General features: G+C 41.2%; 2 protein-coding genes, 1 long non-coding RNA gene and 1 other non-coding gene across 8 annotated transcripts in view; 1 reads left to right on the top strand and 3 right to left on the bottom strand.

Moving 5' to 3' along the window:
• MATN2 (matrilin 2) overlaps positions 1-14,533 on the top strand; it is a 76,771-nt gene extending 62,238 nt beyond the window's left edge. For 3 of the 4 annotated variants that reach the window (XM_075023661.1, XM_075023662.1, XM_075023660.1), the window contains exons 19-27: positions 30-152; positions 294-416; positions 584-706; positions 2,832-3,245; positions 5,836-5,988; positions 10,074-10,145; positions 10,711-10,821; positions 11,067-11,162; positions 14,222-14,533. In XM_075023661.1, coding sequence (XP_074879762.1) covers positions 30-152; positions 294-416; positions 584-706; positions 2,832-3,245; positions 5,836-5,988; positions 10,074-10,145; positions 10,711-10,821; positions 11,067-11,162; positions 14,222-14,274 — 1,268 coding nt within the window. In that variant the 3' untranslated portion in view covers positions 14,275-14,533. The remainder of the gene's footprint in view (positions 1-29; positions 153-293; positions 417-583; positions 707-2,831; positions 3,246-5,835; positions 5,989-10,073; positions 10,146-10,710; positions 10,822-11,066; positions 11,163-14,221) is intronic. The other variant, XM_075023663.1, reaches the window with a different exon arrangement.
• LOC142029205 (uncharacterized) lies at positions 154-10,704 on the bottom strand. Of its 2 annotated transcripts, none has more exons than XR_012649868.1 (2): positions 7,631-10,704; positions 154-3,224 (listed from the first exon to the last, which is right to left on the bottom strand). It is a non-coding gene; the product is annotated as an uncharacterized LOC142029205 (long non-coding RNA). The 2 variants fall into 2 exon arrangements; XR_012649867.1 differs by having other exon boundaries at positions 154-3,227.
• Positions 14,534-16,142: 1,609 nt separating the features above from the next.
• RPL30 (ribosomal protein L30) lies at positions 16,143-20,168 on the bottom strand. Its single transcript, XM_075023664.1, has 5 exons — positions 20,058-20,168; positions 19,905-19,955; positions 18,802-18,947; positions 17,533-17,663; positions 16,143-16,310 (listed from the first exon to the last, which is right to left on the bottom strand). Exons 2-5 carry the CDS (start codon positions 19,923-19,925, stop codon positions 16,261-16,263), a joined length of 348 nt encoding a protein of 115 aa, XP_074879765.1. The 5' UTR covers positions 19,926-19,955; positions 20,058-20,168; the 3' UTR covers positions 16,143-16,260.
• On the bottom strand, positions 16,538-16,672 carry LOC142029596 (small nucleolar RNA SNORA72). The gene has a single exon (XR_012649959.1). It is a non-coding gene; the product is annotated as a small nucleolar RNA SNORA72 (small nucleolar RNA).
• Positions 20,169-20,534: the final 366 nt, after the last annotated feature.

Here is a 20,534-nt window from a genome sequence, read left to right on the forward strand (position 1 = left end):
GTGCTAAATATAATTTTCATTATTCCAAGGTAAAAATATCTGCAAAACAGTCAACCATGGTTGTGAACATGTCTGTGTTCCAACTGGCGATTCATACACGTGTCAGTGTCACAAGGGATTTATATTGAGGAGAGACAGGAAAACATGCAGGAGTGAGTAGCTGAAACTTTTATGGGGAATATGTTTTTTCAGTCGTAAAAGAAATAACAGACTTAATTACACTCAGAGCTTGTTTGTGCCAGTTTTGCATTTAAGAAATCATCTAATAAGGAAATTCTCTTAACAATTCTCAGATAAAGACCTGTGTAAATCCATTGACCATGGCTGTGAACATGTGTGTATTAATAATAACAATTCATACAGCTGTCAGTGCCATGAGGGTTTTGTCCTGCGACAAGATGGGAAAACATGTCGAAGTAAGTAACTCAATATGCCTGTCAGCCACTCTTCTCTGGCATTGCTACATAAAAGAACAAAGACGTTATACTCCTTTGTCATACATTCTTTAAATATCATGTTCGGAGTCTTCTAATTTATAAATATGTTAAATGGGATACATATAAATATTTCATTTTTTTCCTAGATAAAGATGTCTGCAAATCAGTTGCCCATGGTTGTGAACATATTTGTGTTAATAATGACGATTCATACATCTGCAAATGCCAGGAAGGATATGTACTAAAAGAGGATCAGAAAACATGCAGAAGTAAGTACATTTTATTTAGAAAGCATTTGTTTGCTTGATTTCTAAAATTACTTGACCTCACTTCAAACGCCTCACTTCAAAAAATGCCTGACTTCAAAAATGATATGATATTTGAAAGCCCAAAGCATATGTGAGTGTGATGCAAAATGTCTTGAACAATTAACTTGATGCTCTCATAAGCAAAAAACTAACAAATTGGAACGTTTTTTTTGGTGTTGCACCAAGTACAATAATAATTCTTTCCAAACATCAGGAAAAAAGCCAAAGTGAAATCTGATTATCAAGGAATGTGCACTTTAATCAGATTCATATATTGTGAAGCTTTTATCCTTATATACTCCATTTTAATATATGATTAATTCTATTTGCTTTTCTTCCAACATGACATGCTTAGAGTATGACATGCATTTATCTCATCACCCCTTAATACTTGGAAGAAAAATTCTTCTACTGGAACTCAGTAAAAACATTTATTCTGCAAAAATGGATGCCTTAGTTGGGGAGACTGTTATTACCAAAAGAATGGTAACATGTTCATGGCTGATCTCAATCCTAACTAAAACCATTCACCATGAACTGCTGCCCTATCTTAACTTACGCAATGATATTGAGGTGGTTCTGATATTTGTATTCATTGCATTTCCATTGCCTTAGTATGTGTGACACATCTTTTCCTCAGATGACTGCAGAAAGGAATTCTTGGACAGCAGTTTTAAAATTGAGCTACAGTGTAAGAAGAAAAGCCCAGGCTTTAAAGCTGAAAATTCCTTATTCCTACACTGACTTGGTAACAGTAATTTCTGCAGTCAAAGTAATGTCTGCTGCACAGTTCTCTCTTGTATAGCGCTTACAGCGTTCTTCCTATACAAACATCAGAGATGAGTGGAGGTCAAAGTTCATTTGCTCCAGACTAAGATGCAAATCTTAGATTCCTTAGTATGGCAAATTCTCCCTGGAAGTTATATTGATCAAATAGGAGCTGAAAATCTCTGCAGCCAGCCCCTTGCACAAAGTGCACTAGTCTATGCCTGCTGGAGGCAATTGCTTTCCAGAATAAAAAAACACCTGGCAGAACCAGTCTGCAGCTTCAAAGATATTCTCCAGTCCCTAAATTCCCTAACCTTGTCATGGATGCACAGTGCCTACAAACTGCTTTGATTTTTGTGTGTGCACTTGCCAAAAAGTATGAGAACTCCAAATTTGTCAGTCTCCTGACAAACTCCCAGCTTTAATGGGTAAACAAGAAAAGGTTAATTTCAGCAATACATAAGCCTTCTAATTACAAGACTGTTAGAGAGTTACAAGCAAAAAAACTTATATAAACAACTCTGATCCATGTTTAGCAGCTAGGCACACTTCTAGCATTTAGTCTCTCACCTATAGTTTTTTTAGCTGTTTTTCTGCCACTACAGGTTTAAGTTTGTGCTATAAAAACATGTGCATTGTCTGAATTTTGTCCCCAGACTTGACCCTCATCCTAAGCCCTAGGACAGGCTGCCTAACCCTTCTCTTCTCGCTCAGCCTTCCCCAGGCTCTTTGGCTTTTGCCTCACTGTTCCCTGCCACTCTAAATATGACTTCTAGATTTTCACCTTATATACAAGTGTGGTTTCACTGACTCATTTCTTTGTACCACCTTTACCTTTTTGCTACTTCTGCAACACAAATACAGCTCCAATGATTCTCTTCCATGTCTTTTAGTGCTGGTCATCTACACAAATGCAAAGTTAGCATACTGGCCTATCCCTGAAAGAAAATGATGGCAGCTGTCTCTATATCCTAGCTATGTTCTTCAGTTACACAATTGTCTCCACTTAGCAGTCATTCTTAAAATTTGCTGATTGTTGCTGTATTTTTAAGAGTTGTAGTATTCTGCTAAGCAGCATGTCTCAGTATGTATTCTGTCACACATCTGTGATTATATTTTTTTTTAAACTCTTGGTTATAGGCACACTCTTAGCTTTTGATATAGACTGTACACAACATCTTTAGACACACTGGCAAAGTCGGATGAGCGAGAAACTCAGGTGATCTCTAAGTTTATACAGTCCCTGGTTACCTAGGTCCCTTTTTCAGCTTTGTGAGAGTTTTTTCATGATCTGAACACTCTGCTGCTTATTTCACAGGATGCACTGAAGGCCCAGTTGACCTGGTGTTTGTGATTGATGGATCAAAAAGTCTCGGCGAGGATAATTTTGAAATTGTAAAACAATTTGTCTCAGGAATCTTGGATTCACTTGAAATTTCACCCAAAGCTGCTCGAGTTGGTTTGCTTCAGTATTCCACTGAAGTTCGCACAGAGTTTACATTAAGGCAGTTCAGCTCAGCCAAAGACATGAAGAAAGCTGTATCGCAAATGAAGTACATGGGGCGAGGTTCCATGACAGGACTGGCTCTGAAGCAAATGTTTGAGAGAAGCTTCACAGAAACAGAAGGAGCAAGACCATTTTCAGCAAACGTCCCTCGAATCTCCATTGTGTTTACGGATGGACGAGCCCAGGATGAAGTCTCCGAGTGGGCTGCTAGAGCAAAGCGCAATGGTAAGTGGAGATGTTTTAGACTCATTCTAAAAGGCAAATATTGTTAGAAATAAGATGTAGTAATAGTGTGGATGTGCTACAGTATGTACTAATCAAGAAAGGATTTGCCAGAGCAGTTTGGCTAGTACAATGGCCACTGTAGCAGAATATCATATCTTTGGCGTTCACAGGAGCCTTTGCTACAAGGCATGTACGTCATCCTAATGCAGGACCCACGATGAGTCTCTCGCCACTGCAGTTCCATGCCATCCACAGGCAGTGGTACTAACCACCTGGCATGCCATGCAGTGCCCTGAACATATCCACTAAAGGTAGACATTTGATACAGAGATTTGGGAACATTGGAAAGTTCACCAAAAATTCTAAGAAAACAATAAAAAAAAACCCCAACCTGTCTCTTCAAAATACAGAAATCTATCGTCCTGAGAAATACTATGGTAATAATTGATTACTTTATATTCTTATTTACATATATCCTGTATTTTTAACCAATTTTATAGTGCTGATGGTGTTCTGGAAGGAAGATGCGTCCTCTTTACAAAAGGATATAGCTGTAGTGCTGTCTATCTTTCTGTTTCTATGTGCCTTATCAGGTGATATGCTGAAATGTAACTGAAAACTGGTGATTTTTAATTTAGAATATGTGTGGGCATAAATCCATCCTCTAGCACACCTGTACCACAAATCAGAAAATTTTCAGCTGTTTAGCAGAGTCAACTGAAAATTTTCAAAACTTTTCAAGAAAATAAAGGAACCTTTTTTCTTTGCAAAACATATTCTGAGAAACTCCTTCAAGAACCGTGGCTGATAGCCCACAACACAGAGAAAACAGCCAGACTTTAGAAGATACTGCACATCTTTTTTCTGTTCTTGTTTTATTGACTTGATATATCAATCATAACTTGATACATGATTAGTATACTGTTGGTCAGGACTGATACCTCTCTGTAAGGAGAAAAGGGAAAAATGTCCAAGGGTATGAGAAGAGCATGTGTTAATAAGGGTGCCATTACAATGAAATATAAACAAAGTGGTTTTTAAAATATTAAAAACAAAACCAAAGATTATATGCTAACTAGTGAGATTGGAGAAATTACATGGAGGATTTACAGGACTGAAGAAGGAAAGAAGTACAAGCCAACCTTGCTTACTTGCTGAATGAAACCTCAGCTCCGGACTGCTTATGCTGATATTTGTAACGCTACAAGCCAAATCCATCCCCTGTGTAATTGCAGTGTAGGCAATGTAGTAATGCTGAATATGAAATTGGCCTTGACTGCTTTATCACTGATATCTCCAAGTCTTTAAAAAGCAACAGACCTCAGCATGACTGGTCCATTCATTAAATTGAATCAGCTTCTGGTGAATGCTTTACTTTCCTGGCTGAAGTGCAATGGTAGGCAGATTCACGATGAAAAGTAAGGAGATGCTTACATTAAATGTTAAAGAGTTGGAAAATGTGTATTTTATGATGTTATCAGGCCCCGGATTCTTCAGCAAAAGGGTTAAAGTTGCAATTCAGCGAGTGTCTAGCTGTGATAATAAAGAGATATCAAACCTCCTCATCCTAAGTTTTATCTGAAACCAACCAGCTGAGAAGGCAGCTTCTGCACTTGAATCTTATAAAAGAGCATGAAATACTATGAAGCTAATAGTTGTATTCTGAATTACAAAATCAGTACTAGTTCTGGACACTTTTTAAGCCAGAAGTGATGTAAAGAGAAATGTTGTATCAGAACAGTTGTTCACAAGAATAAAAAAATAACTGCTGAAAAAGGGGATACTGAAGATCACTATGTTTTGTATTCATTGCTTTTTTAAAATCTGTCTGGTGAGAGGGCTGTGAACCGCCTCTTGCTTCTCTGCTTTCAGAGTGAAGAAAACTACAAATCCTCATTTACTTTCTCCCTAGCACCTCTGCTGGAGAAATGCTTGTCTGGAGCATCCCTGTTATGAGGCTGTTTCTCTCCTAGCCCCACAAATAATTTCTTTTCCCATGTTCTTACCCTCATAGGTCTGGGTACCTTTGCAGTGCCTCTCAGATGACTAGTGTCCCTTAGAGTGCAAGAATCTAGTCTCAACGTGCTCTGAGGATTTCAATGAAAGACTACGTATTTATATTTTTCTTAAAAAAAATACTGCCATCTTTCAGGATTCTGCCCCTTTTGCTAATATATATAATAGATCTTCCCATCAGTAATTAGCTCTATTGCACACACCCTACATACACAGACACACACAAACCAGACACTTTCAGTGCAACTGTGAGGCTGACTTGTGTGATTCTCTTGGATGTTTTGCAGCACTCTTTCTGGGTTCATTTACTATCAGTAGTGGCCAACCAACTGTCATATCTAACTTTAAAACTATCTGCTAAATTACAGCAAAGCAGTGAGTTTCTACATCTCTCTCAATAACTAAAGCATATTAAGCCTGTTCAAAACCAATTTTGAAGTTACATAGCATACATTTCTTATGCTTTTCCCTTCTCTCTCTCTCAAATGACTAATGCTCATATTTTCCTTTCATGGCAGAACAAGGGTTTAGAACTGCTGATGTAATAATTATGTGCAATTTCTTTTGAATCTAGGTATAATTATCTATGCCATTGGAATAGGAAAAGCAATTGAGGAAGAACTGCTGGAAATTGCTTCTGAGCCATCATATAAACATCTCTTCTATGCTGAGGATTTCACAGCTATGGAGGACATCAGTGAAGAGCTAAGAGCCCAAATCTGTGAAGGTAACTGTATTCCACTTCCATTGAGATAGAAGAGGAATAAATGCTTATAGATACTTTGCAGGCCTAAAAGGACAACTAGTGTCCTAGTATAGGTCATAGATCATTGGTGTCAGACATCGCAAGGCATAAGTCACTCACTGAAATTTTTCTGCCCTTTATTACATGAAGAATATAGACCCTTAATCTATCACCAAGTAAAGGTATATAATAATTGCCTTTCCTTTATTTTCATAAAGGTTGCATAAGGTGTACACCTCTGTGCTCAGAAGAATCAATTGCTCCCTCCCCTTTCTTTTTGTACAGATAAGTCAGCCATGCATTGAACCCCACCCCACCAAAGAAGCATGATCTACTTCATTAGGCTTGTGGGAAAATAATCAGGGATTTGTAATGTCTTAATGAGAATAAAAAATTACTCTTAAGACCAGTGGCAAAAACCTAAACCACAGCAAAACAAATCATCAAGAGCTGTTGTGCGTATTTATAGAAGACTAAAAATAGTTCATTGAACATACATTCACAGCCACAAAGAGTGGATCTCAGTTGTGCATAAACTCCAAGTTTTGCTCCACAAACGTGGAAGGTTTGTTCCAGAAAGCACCCTTCCTCACTCTGGCACAAACAGCCTCTATATAAACATTCCCAGCTGAAGTTTTGCAAGGGGAAGGGGGAATGTGAGCTGGGACAAAAGCTATTCAGCCAGAGAGAGGACAGCATGTCTCTCCCACTCAGACATTATGCATTCCCAGGACTTAGTATTATTTGTACACTCAAATTGGTACCTGAAGCAAAATTCAGAAACATCACTGTGAATAGTATTAGAAATAGCACTAGAATTGTGCAAGATGATTTAATTTTCACTAGCTTTTATTTAGTTGTTTTTCTTGGAATTAAACGCAAAAAGGTTTTATTTTCTTCTCTAACGTTACTGTGTAAAATTGGCTGGCAAGCAGCAGTGCATTTCTTCCTCATACAGATGTCAAGGAAGAATCTGAAAAAAAGAATCTAAGAATATTTCTTAGGTTGTATATTCTTTGCATTTCTCTCAGTTCTACAAAGTCCTAGTTCCATCTTTCTGAAACACAAAATACTATGGTAACATGAAACCAAGTCTGTTCAATTAACCTTCTTATTAGGCAGATAATCTGCTGATGATAGCATATCATCTTAAAAGCTTGGGGAGACACCAAATCCAAAACTATCTGGCAACCGGTATAATTCTCACTCATTACCAAACCCCAGAGCTTGGTGATAAAAATGCATCCTTCAGGTACCCACAGCAGTATTTAGCAACCACAGTTTTCTTTTTTAACTACATTACTTACCATATGAAAAATAAGTAAAACCTGCCCCTTTGTGGCAGTTTATAGACTACACCTCTAGTAACTGGGCAGAGCTGGTGCCTCTTGGCTTCTGTCCTCCTCCTCTCTCACCAACAGGTAATGCCTCACACCTGTGAAATGAGGAGCCAGCCTTGTTTTTCTGGACACTCCAGGACTACCTATTGCTCATCAACTCACTCCACCAGAAATTCTGCTTCCAACCCTGTTACACAAGCTGAAAGTTCACTTTTTTACAGCCTAAATTTTCTCCCTCTTTGCAACAGCAGTAATTTAATTTTTACTCCAGCCTTGGTCCTTACCTGAGGACTTCTGAGGCTCCAGCCTGTGAGGGCAGTGGGAGACCCTCTGAACCTCATGGACTCCACTGACAAAGCCTCTTATCCCCAGTCCCAGCTGTGGATGGGCTGCATGTTTCCAAGTAAAGCAGAAGCCCCCAAATCTTTCAGGGTAAGGCTTTTTCCTTTCATTCTGCAAGAATGCATCAGCCTCGTAGAATAGCTGCCGATTACTATTATTCATTCAAGATGACTAGTAGAAAAAAAAAAAGTGATTTTCTCTTTTGCCTCTTAAGATGAATTCAGTCAGAAGGTTCCCATTCATTGCCTTGGTTAATGTTCATTTCTCATCTGACTGGAAGCACTAACAAGGCTGCAGCAGCGTTGTACATAATACGCACTCATCATGATTGCCTCTTCACCCGTTCTGAGCATGTGCATTATGGGAGCCTTTAATTACATGGTCACATACTATTTTTGTCACAAGACCCCAGCCGTGATCAGATGACAGTACTCGGCAGCCTTGCTGGTTAACATTCTGTTCTCCTTCCAAATTGCAGATCATTATCACTGCTGCAAATAGTCAGCTGCTGCTTTTGACATGTTTGAAGACGCTTTCTCACAGGCTTTTCCTAACAGAATACTTAGGTTTTGTTATAAAACAGAACACTAAAAACAAACACCTAACTTTAGCATTGTTCCCCAACAAATGAGTATTTATGTTCACTGGAGTGACTTCACCAAGGGACTCAGTTCAGGTTAGCAGCCTCTGTTGCTACTTGCCAGATTATTTACAGCTTTACAGAGGTGATTAGATCAGAAATCCTTGGACCCCTACCAGTTTCTGAAGCCTGAAGAGGAGTTTCTGAAACTCCCAGTTCCCGTCCCAAACTGGAAACCTTCTGCCACACGTCTACCAGTCTTCTTTCTGTCCCTTACATCTGAACTTTAATTACTTGTCTATACCAGCCCAGTGTCCAAAGCTCAAAACTTTTCAGGTCAGTTCCTCTGCCCTTCCTAGACAGCGTCCTCATTAGCCTACAGCTCTTGAACAACTTCTAGAGCAAGTCATTACCCAGGGTCAAACACTCAAGATTCATCTTACCTGTTTCTTCCCTCCTACACTGGAAATCTCACCATCCTTGTTCCCAGTTGATCATTCTTCTGCTAGATTCCTCACGCAGTTTGTTTCATTCCTTACCTTGTGATCTCATCCCACACCTCTCTGCCCTGAACTCTTCTTCAAAATCTGTGTTGCTTCCACCAGCTAGTTACCACAGACTTTTTGATATATATATTGTAGTTCTTCCCACTGAACTCTGGTCTTCTTACTCAACCACTCATCTCCATTCACTCCCTGTTGCTCATGTTCAGTCATTCCAGCCAGCCCCAACCCAGAGGGTCTTACCTCCTTCCCAGTGCAACTTAGCACAGCTGCATATATATTATTGCGCATCTGTCAAAATTCAATAGACCAACAGAAATCCCAATAGCTACAACAAATCTCTGGGGCCCAGAAGCATCTTCCACCTCCCTTCATGGCATATCTGGAGAGTTTGCACCATCACCTTTTACCCTCACACATTCACTTTCAGTGAAGGAACTCTGGGTATATTTGCAGGGAGGGAGTCCCAGATGTTCCATCCACTCCCCTGGCATAGTTGATCAAGTCATGCGGTTGTTAAATATATGTTCTTCAGTTCATCTGGGCCATTAAGGGCTCCACAGTTAATTGAAGGTAAAGCATTTATTTTCTATAAAAGAACCCATTCTTAATGAACGAAAGGTGCCTCTACATTACCCTCTTGCGGCAAAAAAGGGGTAGTGCACAGAACGACTCGTGGGTATACCTGCATATAAAGTTTCCATTTCTTTCCAGACACCCTTTGACTAAAAAGATGGGTATGTGGAGTCTGAAATAAACTCCTACATTTTAAGGGTGTGCTTCATGATTTTTTTTCTAATTTTTGCTTATAACTGTAGTGCATCAAATAAACTCTGCTGCACTCTTCTCACCTAAACACTCCCAACTCCCTGATCAATGTTTCCCATTATAAAGAAGAAAATTGAAGGAAAATAAGAAATTTCTTCCTTCTTCAAGCAGTTTTTTGTTCTTATCAAGTTCATTCCAAAGGACTCATGAATGACAATGAAACATGCAAGAATTTTCACTAAAGGACTCAAAGTAGTCATTTCAGATTGCTTCACTACTATTAATCTATTCGTAAAGCACTTCTTGTTTTGGAAGAGTTCCTCCGATAGTCTGAGTTGAAGGGCGAATCCTGGAGTTTCCATCAACACTGAACCTTTCTAAACTGCATAGGTATGAGGCATTCTCCATGTGTTACGAGAGATAGAGAGAAACACCAAGTTACTAATAAGAAACATCTCCGTTTCTAGGGAATGTGAACGTTTTTATCGCTCCTTTTGTGATCTCATTTCCTTTGGCAATTTCTTTCTACATCAGCCTTGAAAGAGTCAGCTCGCCAGCAGGATCCATCATCTGGGAGGCTTCGCAAGACTGGTCCACAGCCTTCAGGTTTGCTGTTTTAAGTCAGTGTCCTGCTGTCTCCCCAGATCATTGCTAAATTGCCTCTTTATGCCGCCTTCTGTAAAGAACCCTTAACAATTCACCTATAAGAAAATTGTTCATCCCATTCCCTTTCCTACCCTGCTCCAAGCCACCCTCCTTTCTGCAATTCAAATCTGCTTTGTACCAAAAATTTGAGACTGACTGTAACAAACACATGGCTGCATGCTTCTTACACCATCCAAATGAATTACTTCATGGGGAAACTTGTATTTCAACACTGTGCTTGTTATTTTAAAGCATGTTCAGCTTTCAATCACTTCTGTTTCTCACAGGAACCTTCACAACTCCCTTTCAGTTCTGCAACCCACAACTTAAATCATGTATACAGTAAATACAGCCTAACAGCTCCTTCACATCTTTGTATCCCTAGTCCTCTCCATGAATGATCCTCACTGCAATCAGTGAGATTACTCACTAATTAAGGAGAACTCAGTGCATGTGAGTAGAAAAAAATACTGTATAATTAAGTGAAGTGGGTTTGATTTTTAGACTTTTGGGGGGTTTCCTGCAGGACCTGAATCAACCACAATAGCCATCACAGATGTCATTGCCTGTCCCAATCTTGCAATACACCACAAGTATCTTTTTGAAGACAGTCACACTCACTCAACAAGAACAACAGGTAATCAGGTTACCTTTGTTTAGAATAATGCAGACTGCTCTTTGAATATATAGGCCCAAGTGTTGTGTACTATTTCCCAGTATTTACAAAATCTGCCCCAGAGCATTCCTTTGGATGTTGACCTGTTTTGAGAACAGGAAGCTGTATTAAACCTGCTCTGCATTTATAAGTCCTTGTCATTTCCTGCCCCATCCCATTTGATTTATTCAGCATTTGGCCTATGCTTGACTGTTTCTGTTTTTCAGCAAAAGCTTCAAAAGATAAAGACCAATGCAAATGTGAAAACCTTGTGACATTCCAGAACTACGCAACCAATGAAGTAAGAAAACTCACCCAGCGATATATCCTTTCAGAATAATTGTTTCTTACATACAAGACAAGTGGGGCAGGTTAAAAGAAACTAGAACACATCAGGTCTAAGCTGTCTCCATAGCTCAAATGAATCTACTGTAATGAAAAGCTAAACTACTTAATAGATAATGTTAATCTCCAAGAAGTAAGGCTTTCAAGACTTGCAATCTGCCTCTCCTTCATAGAAAGGACCACAATATTAATAAGGATCTTAACTTTTAATAATCTCTAACAGTAAACACCTTCAGGGACAGCAAAGAAATGACTGGTCAAATTCAAGACTAACACTCTTTGCTTTGGGTTATTTCTTCAGATGGCATCAAAATAGCATTTACTGGCTACAGGAGTCACAATACAGGAGATGTTTCCCTTCTGAACCGCTTGGTAAAGTGCCAGATGCAGCGAGTCATTTAAAACAATACTCCAAATGAAGAGGAATTCACAGGACTGAGACCCTATTAGTTTTGCATAAAAAATATGCAGATAAAAATTAGCTAAGTGCACATCAGCAGCTTCCCCCCCCCCGACAAGTTAGTCTGTCTTTTCAAGGAAGCTGTTTGTACAGTAGCCTTTACACTATCTCTAACATCCACCAGATGTCTCAGGAGACAACAGCAGCAAGTTGGCAATACAACTGTCTGCATTATTTTGCATCATGCAGTATTTATGCAGCAAATTCCTGCGTCTTCTTCATGAAAGCTGCTTCTGCCTCATCAAATAGTAAGACGACATCATATCTTGTATTTAAGTTTTGTAACTGTGTGAAAGAGCAATAAGCACTCTGCACTTCTTGCACAGAAGAGTGCAGGCATACCAACAGCTCTTAACTGTGTGCTTCCTTGAGAAGAACAGCTTCAGACTGAGGAACCTGTGGAGTTAAGTCTGTCCAGAATCAGGCTAACAGAGCCCTCAGTGGTCATGACAACAGGCAAGACCACAGAGGGTTCTGTTAACCTGATGCAAAATACTGCCTACCAGTTCAGACTTACCTTCAGCTGTAACTGCAGCAGCCAGCCTCACTCTCTCACCTTCCCTAGTGAATCCTTCAGCAGGTAGCTTAAGGAATCATGTTCTGATCACTTGATTAATTTTAAATTATTCTATGCAAAGTAGAATACCTTCATAAAGGGGGGAGAAAGCCATTGCATAAGGTTATTGCTAGGTGCTTGAAATGCTCAACATATATACTTCTCTGAAGGGACTTCTCTAAAGTCTCCAAATGACTTCAGAGAAAAATTTCTAGGTCATTTCCCACATCCTTAAGAGCATTATCCAGACATGCAGTTCCAACCTCGATGCTGACAAGAAAGCAGACCGCTCCTTCCCCCTTCAGCAGAAGCCATAGCCTCTTCACTGTAATCTCCTGCAGCTGGGCTATGAGGAGCTCTGAGCTTACTCAGAATCAAAGAAAACAGTTTAGCAACATGTGTGGTTTTGCTTTACAATTTAAGCAGCAACCCTGACATATGAGAAGGACTCAAAGTGATGGAAAAGCTGCTGACACTAAGCTGGAGACCTTTGCATTTTGATAGAACTGTGCCAAGCACTTCCCCAGAGCACTGTGCAACCACTGCTTTGAACAGAGTAAGAACTACCCAGTTTCCTCTCCATTACAAACCTCATTTATCTGCCTTAGCAGCACAGATACTGAGTGATATACTAATTCTTGATAACTGCAGAAGACTGCTGGCCAGTCCCCATCCCAGTGATCTGGGGGGAGTGCAGAGGAGAACTGGCTACAAACCTAGCTCCAGCTACAGAATATAAATTTAGAGGAACCAATCCAAACTGTTGATGACTTGTATCCAACTACATTTAACTTCTTCTATCAGTAGATGAATGCAGTTTCTACTGCTTGAACTTTGCCTCTTGTAAACACCTGAAACATTGATGTTGCAAAGAAAGCAGCTCAAATGATGCTGGCATGCATCTAGTAATCCCTTCTGCATGACAGCTGAGGAATTACCAAACCATAAACCTGATGTACAGGCAGGCTAGTCCCCACAGAAGCAGGACTCCCACTCTTGGCTCCTTACTAGCAAGAGGATAGATTCTCCTGCTATCAATGCGACTGAAGGGGAACACACATGGCTGTTCTGGCCAAACTCAGAGGCTGAATTCAATTTGCCAGCCTACCCTCACCAATTTCTAATAGCCCTTTGTCGAAGATCCCGCTTGCATATGCCCAGTTCTCCATTCTTCCTTGCGCAAGACCTTAGAACGTTGAAATCAAGACAACAGACAAGCAAAGACTGGGGTACACCAACTTAGTCCTTCTAAGGCAGGCCTCAGTGCCTTCAGTTCTCTCCTGATGCTAGGTCCCCTCTTCCTCTCAGCTTCCCTCGCTCCACCCTTACCATGGCTCTTGGAGAAAGGTGGTCAGGTAAGCAGTACCAATCCAACCTCCTCCTGCAGCAGAGGTAGCATTCCTGTCAGCTGGAGGCACTTATCAGGAAAGTGATACTGTACACTGCTTTGCATTGCTCCAGCTTCTTACTTTCAGTGGAGCCAGCCCTAGATCCCATGGAGCTTGTTGTGCTCTACTCCACATCTGTCTGGAAACCACTGGCTTTGTAAAAACAGTACACTACGCTACACCACCAAAGGGCAGGAATGTAAGATCATCAGCAGACATTCTTACTGCAGTCACAGAGCTCCATACAGTTTTATAATCTACTGTTAGCTTACATGTTGATTAAGTGAAACATTTTTTTAAACAGCATTAACTAGGATAAATATTTAGTTTCCCTTTAAAACAGGAAAATGGCCAGTTTTCAGAACCACCAGTCTTTTTAATACGCCGCAGCATGAACTACATGTCAAGGTATGTCTGTTACTGAATGGGACTCCACACAGCTTCCTCAATTCAGCTGATAAAAGCAGAACAAGAAAATACAGGGTAGTATTAGATCATAAACTACTGGGAGTCAAAGAGGGTAACAAAGAGGAGAAACAAGGGCAAGTTTACAGACCACAGCAATCAGGCAGCTAACACTTTTTTCTATCAATGTATCCTATCAGTAGCTCTCTTTCCTTAACATTTGCCTACTGGAAGAAATGACAAAGAGAATGGAAGACTTGGAAAACAGGCTAAAATACTGATCAAAATTTGAAGTGATATACTACACTGTGTATTTATACATACAAACTTGTCAGAGCTATTTTCTTAAACTGGTTCAAAGTAAAACAACAAATCCTTGTTTCTGAAGTTGAAGAGTGTTTTGGATCCCTGCATCTATATACTGTGTTCTGTCTTGCATTGATTGCAGATAAGAAATGTTGAAAATTTTATATATATATAAACGATTTAGTAACTAGCAAAAAATCTAATTAAGCAGAACTAAACAACTGAAATAAGCTATGCAAAATAATAAAGTGCTGTTATTTTTTGAAGTGAAACCTCCATGTTTTGAAGTACTTTTAGAGTATGAATTTATTTGGCTTGCTTTTCTGTATTTTCCTCCTCCACTCACTCTGCTAGCAGTTTAAGCACCCTATCTGTATGGAGATATATATATAGTTCTATATATACATACATATATAAGAACAGAACAAGTGGGACAGCATTCACAGCAATTAGGTTTCACCTGTATTCTTCAAAAAGTAGACTACTGAAATCAGTTGGAAGTAAAAATACAAATTTATACATTTGTGTTGAAACTGATGAAAGTAAATGCACAAGTGGGAAGTCTGCTGGATTATCAGGGTATCACAATCTAAAGTTTCAAGTACTTTTTCTCTTACCACATCCAGACCATCTAACTTCTCCCTACTGTTCCTTGGTCAGCATTCAGCGATTCTCTAACTTTCCTGAATGCAACTAGTATTTTAATCATGAAAACATTCTTTGAGCAATACAACTAGCTGCACACCTGTTTATCAAACACTAAGACACAAAACCAGCAAATGGCTTCCAGCCATTCTGACCAACTGAACTGCCTTATAGTTTTACTCCTTCCCTTTGGCAGCAACGGCATGCTTCTGCTAGCTTTACTTTCACACCTACAGCCGTATCTAAAACTATCTCTTGAACCACCAAAATCTGTGGTTTAATAAGTAGAGACACCAGCACTTCCTCCTTTGCTTTGACACACATTGGTTTGCCTCTTTTCTATCTCCAAATGGAAATAGACAACTTCTGCTTCTGGTATAGAATGAATGAAGTAGTTGCAGCAAAACTAGATTAAGTGATCTCAGATAAGCTAATGAGTGTGCACAGATACATAACAGCAAGCTTTAAAAGGTATCTTGTGCTTCAGCATATTTTGGCAAACAGAATGCAAGTTCTGCAAGCAAACCGGTAGATACTGATATTCATTAGGTGTTTCTTTTACTGCATGTCAGCAAAGCACTGGCACCTCAAGTAATTATCACTAGTAATAAGGAACATCCTGCAGTCATGGTCTTGCACAAAACTGGCACAAATCTGTAAGATACCAATGTCCTCAGCAACAATGACTTGAGAACACCAATTCATGTCTCTAACATAATGTCTTCAAAACACTAAAAAAATGGAGTAATTTAAAATCAGCTTTGAGAAGTTAACTGGTTATCTTATTTAAAGTATGATATTATACATCATGCCTAGCAGCTATCTTATTTGCCATTTGACAGATATATATTCTCTTGGAAGGAAAAGACAAAGGCGATAATTTGCATTAGTACTTTGTGTCATGGTTTGACACTTTGTGATTGACTTGGTAAAAATAGTGTGCTTTTTTTAGTGTAAGTAAACCCTTTGGGATCCCTCACCAACATCCCAAATTTGCTACTGTGCCTCACATTACTCCTTGTTTTTGCATTAGCACTCCAAAACCAAAAACTAAGGAAGCCCTAGCCTGATTTGGCACCATACTCGCCATCATCAAGTCTTCCTCCGCTTACCTCTTGAGATCCACAATTTCTAGAGAAAGAAACAGGCAAGTTTTGTCCTGTGAGGGTTATTTCTAACAAAACAGGAAACACAGCAGTGGTAATGAATCTTCATTTATATAGTTTGTTCCCTAAAACCAGCAAAGGTATAATACAAATTATTCTTAAAACAGATCTGTAACCAGTTTTATTGTAGAAATAACACCTTTACAGCATTTACTTCTCACTGGTTTGTTCTGGCATGCTTCTAATGATGTCAGAGTCACCTGTAAAACAAAAATACATTGTTAGAGGAGGACCCACAGAAAGATGTTTCAGGCATAAGCCAAAAAATAAAATAAAAACAACCAACGAACACACTGATTCTACAAATAGAAAACAACTTACAAGCAATACAGTCTACGAAAAAAGCAAGTAATTTTGATGGCTTGATAAAAAACACTTGTTACTGTATTTTGCTAATCCATACACAATATTTTTACAATAATTATGTACCTGTCACTAGCATGTACAAAGCCAGTACTAGAGCAATAATCTAGTCCTGGAGGACACAATGCATAGCTTTAATATAGCGAATGTCTAGCCTCCCCTGATCACAAAAATATCAGGACAGCGAGAATATTCGCATTACGTCACGCAGCTGTAAGATTTACTTGCAGTTCCTTCCCCACCCAAAATCAAACCTAAAATTTTTAAAAGTAAGTTTACAGCTAGTCTTTGTATACATGCAAGCTAAATAAAATTTTCTGAAGTAGCATTGAATTCAAACCGATGTCACTTGGCAAGCATATGGTGAAAAGTTATTAAAGAAATATTAAATCCATGTGTATGCATTTTGGTCAACAAAAGATTGATTTTTCTCTTAGAAGATTCTGGAAAGAGCACGAGAAGTCACCTAATTAGCAGTCTGTACAAGGAACTTGAGCAACTCTCTGGGACAAAGAGTGCTACCAAACCACAATAATTACACACAGACTTACACTTTTAAAATAAAACGTTTAATATAATTTTCAACTCTGGATTAGTATCCACCTGCATATAGGTTATTTTTGTATATATCATTCTGGGAAGCAGGACAACTCACAATCCTTTGTCTTAGATTTAGGTTGACATAAACAGCACGTTGCACAAGCTCATATTCTAGCTGATGAGCTCAGAAACATGTACCATAAAGTTGCTTCCCAGCCACTGAAACCTCATTACAGACTGACAGGTAGACAAAATGCATGCTCAAAGGGTTTAGCAGTAAAAGGAGCTGTGTGCAAACACAAGCAGCAGTAATTCCAGGTTCTGAGAACCTAGGACTCAGAAAAGAAGAACAGGATCTTGGTCAGAAGAAACTGTAATTAAGAGTTAAACCTGACAGAGAAGGACAGCAAAATGTGTCATCACCCCTGCACATTACTTGCTCAGTGCTGCTACTCACAGGTGAACAGAGGAACCACTGACAGATAGCCATTCGGTCACTACACTGTAAGAGAGACATACCTGGGTCGATGATAGCCAGTGTACACACTCTGTAGTATTTTCCACATGCTGTGCCCAATTCGATGTTGTTGCCGCTATAATGGTGGACGCCAGTCTTGGCAAGCATAGCGTAGTACTCAATCTCTGATTTTCTGGAATTCAAAAACTAGTGGTGTTACAGTACTGACAAACAATTCTGACTCCAATACAGCAAGGACAGCTTTAACTCCAATCACACTTAAACCTTAGAGTTTTCATTCCCACCCAGAAAAACACACCTGTTCCTTGCCAGACAACATCACTACCATATTGGGGCTAGGGAACCCTTATCCAAAGTATGCTGAAGGTATGTAATGGCAAACCCACTTTTGGAGTACAAATCCTTGAGATTGCTCCTACATATGCTCATTTCTACAGGAAAGAAGGGGATTCAGGACTTCCAGACTTCTGAAAGGTTGTAGGAGCTAAGCCAAAGTGCATAAACGATGACCATTATTAATGCTGATACCCAGTGGCCAGATGCTGAACAGACATCCGGCTACTGCTAGCTGTGAATGAAACTGTGTATTTCTCTTAAGAAAAAAAAAAAAAGTCAATCTATAGTCCCTTCTCTTCTGACTTCCATCAGGAGATTCTAGTAGTCAATATTGTTCCTCAAGCACTTCTGGGATCCTCACTATCATGTTGCCTACTCTAACAGTCCTGCCATTTCTCAAGCATCTAATTTTGGTTTTCTGCATTTGGAGTTTCTTGAATCTGTCAATATCCCTTGAGGACAAAAAGGGCTCAGAAATTCAACACGACAAATGTCAGGAAGCTAGTAAAGATTTCATTCTCAAAATAGCAATTTCACTGGTCAGGAACCTAAATTTATAAAACTTACTTGGACAGCAAACTTTGTGTGCTTCAAATATTTTAAATAAGGGTCAATTACCAGTTTTGCTACCTGTAAAATTATTTTCCCATACACTACTTAAAAAAACCACAGGAATTTAGCCCCATTATATGAATGCTATCACAGTGTGAAAAGCCTCCAGTCTCTTTGCTAGGGCAAACTCTATGAATTAGAAAGCTAGAAAAATGTCAGGAAGCATCTCAATGCATCCAGACCTGAAATCATTATACACCAAACAAGCCATCACCTATTTCATAGCACTCTGGAATATGCCAGCTAAGTACTCTGAATTAATAATTCACTGTAGCAATTAACATGAAGTGCACACTGTGTTTGTACAAAGAACCTATCTATCTTAATTTTAAGGAGAATTGGTTTTTCATACATCTGCTTACCTCAAAGCAGGACAGTTGTTGGCTAGGATGACCAACTTGGCTTTGCCCTGCCGAATCATTTTCAGAGTCTGTTTGTATCCTAGCACATATTTACCACTTTTCATAACCAGCTGAAGCCTAGAGTTTATTGACTCTAGGGACTTTTTCTGAAAAAAAAAAAACATAGAAAAGCATTATTGTATGTTACTCTACATTTTGCAAAATGCTGGACAACACAAGAAAATTAAGAAATTCCAAATACAAGCAATCTTTTAATAATTTCCCTATAATTTGCAACGCAGAATAAGAAAAGCCAGCCTACCATCTGAGTATGAGAAAGCTTGTGGATAAGGGGGTTGCTGATACTATGTTTTCCCAACTTCATAAAAATACCTCTTACCCACCTATCTTACAATAGGAAAACACATCTTAAAGCATTGTTGCTGCTATCTGCGTTAATCAGTAACATCCGCGTGTATGTGACAGGCCTGTATCAAAGCTCAGCTAGTCAAGTCCCAGTAAACACCACCTCTGCGTTGCAAACCTAAACCAGCTTTGGAGTATGTCTCTCCCTAGGGCGCACACCAAGAGCGTTATACCGGTTAGCAGAAACAAGTAACCACATGCAGTACGAGCTGGCACTCCCACCAGGAGAGCGTGGTGCTCGTGGGAACAGGTAAGTGCATTTGCAAGGACGAACACCACCAGCCCACTAACACGAAGCCCATCCTTGCCAGAGTCGCTCCAAGAGCAAGGCAAGAGCGCGGCAGGAGATACAACAGCTCAGCTCCACCCGCACTAGGAGGTCAGCACCGGCTCCCCCTTCCTCCAGCGAGCCCAGGAGCCCCGCAGGCAGCCCGGGAGAGCGCACAGCCGGGAACCGGGGACAGAGAAGCGGGCGGGAGGCGGCCGCAGGGCGCGGCCGGCAGCCTGCGCAAGGAGGGCACGGCCCGAGCTCCGAGGGCCGCGACAGGCGCCTCCGGCGGTGCCCACGGCCCCCCCCCGCCACGCCCGGCCCCCGGCCCAGACCCACGCCGGGGTCCGCTCTGCCCCAGCGCCGCGCCCGCCGCTGGCGGAGGCCGGGCCGCCGCCACGTGAGCCCGACGCGGCCCGCTCCCACTCACCGTCTTCTTCGCGGCCACCATGTCGCTGCCTCGCGTCGGGTCGGCCGGTAACTGGAACACAGGGGTGAACGGGGGGGGAAGGGTTAGCACCCGGCAGCGGCCCCCCGCGCCCGCCCGCGCCGCCCCAGCCCGGCCCAGCCCAGCGCCACTCACCGGAGACGCGCCGCCAAGATGGCCGGGCAGCCAGAAAGGAGCGAGCCGCCGCAAAGCATCGCGGATCCCCGCGCGGCAGCTCTCGCGAGAGCCGCGCGCAGCCTCCCCCCCTCCCGCCGGCTGCCAACGCGCCTGCGCTCAACCACGGGGGGGGGGGGGAAGGGGGCCAGCCCGGGCGGGGCCTGGCTAAGTGAGGGGCGGGGCTTGGCTGGGCGAGGGGCGGGGCTAGCGAGCGGGGCAGGCGGGCCGCCGCCATGGCGGCCGGGCAGAGCCGAGGCGGGGCGGGTGGGGGGTGGCGTGGCCGCCCGCTCCCTTCGCCCTCCCCTTCCCCAAGCGCCGTCTGCCGTGTTTCACAGAGCGATCTGAAACGCCGTTTCCCCCGTCACAGCCTTGCGGGAGGCTTCGGGCGCGGATCAAGGAAGCCCCTTGCAGGGAGAGTCCCAAGGGGCCTGAGCGTGCCGTCCCCTGGGGGACTGC

Source organism: Buteo buteo, chromosome 3, assembly GCF_964188355.1.
Source record: "Buteo buteo chromosome 3, bButBut1.hap1.1, whole genome shotgun sequence".
Taxonomy (NCBI): Eukaryota; Metazoa; Chordata; class Aves; order Accipitriformes; family Accipitridae; genus Buteo; species Buteo buteo.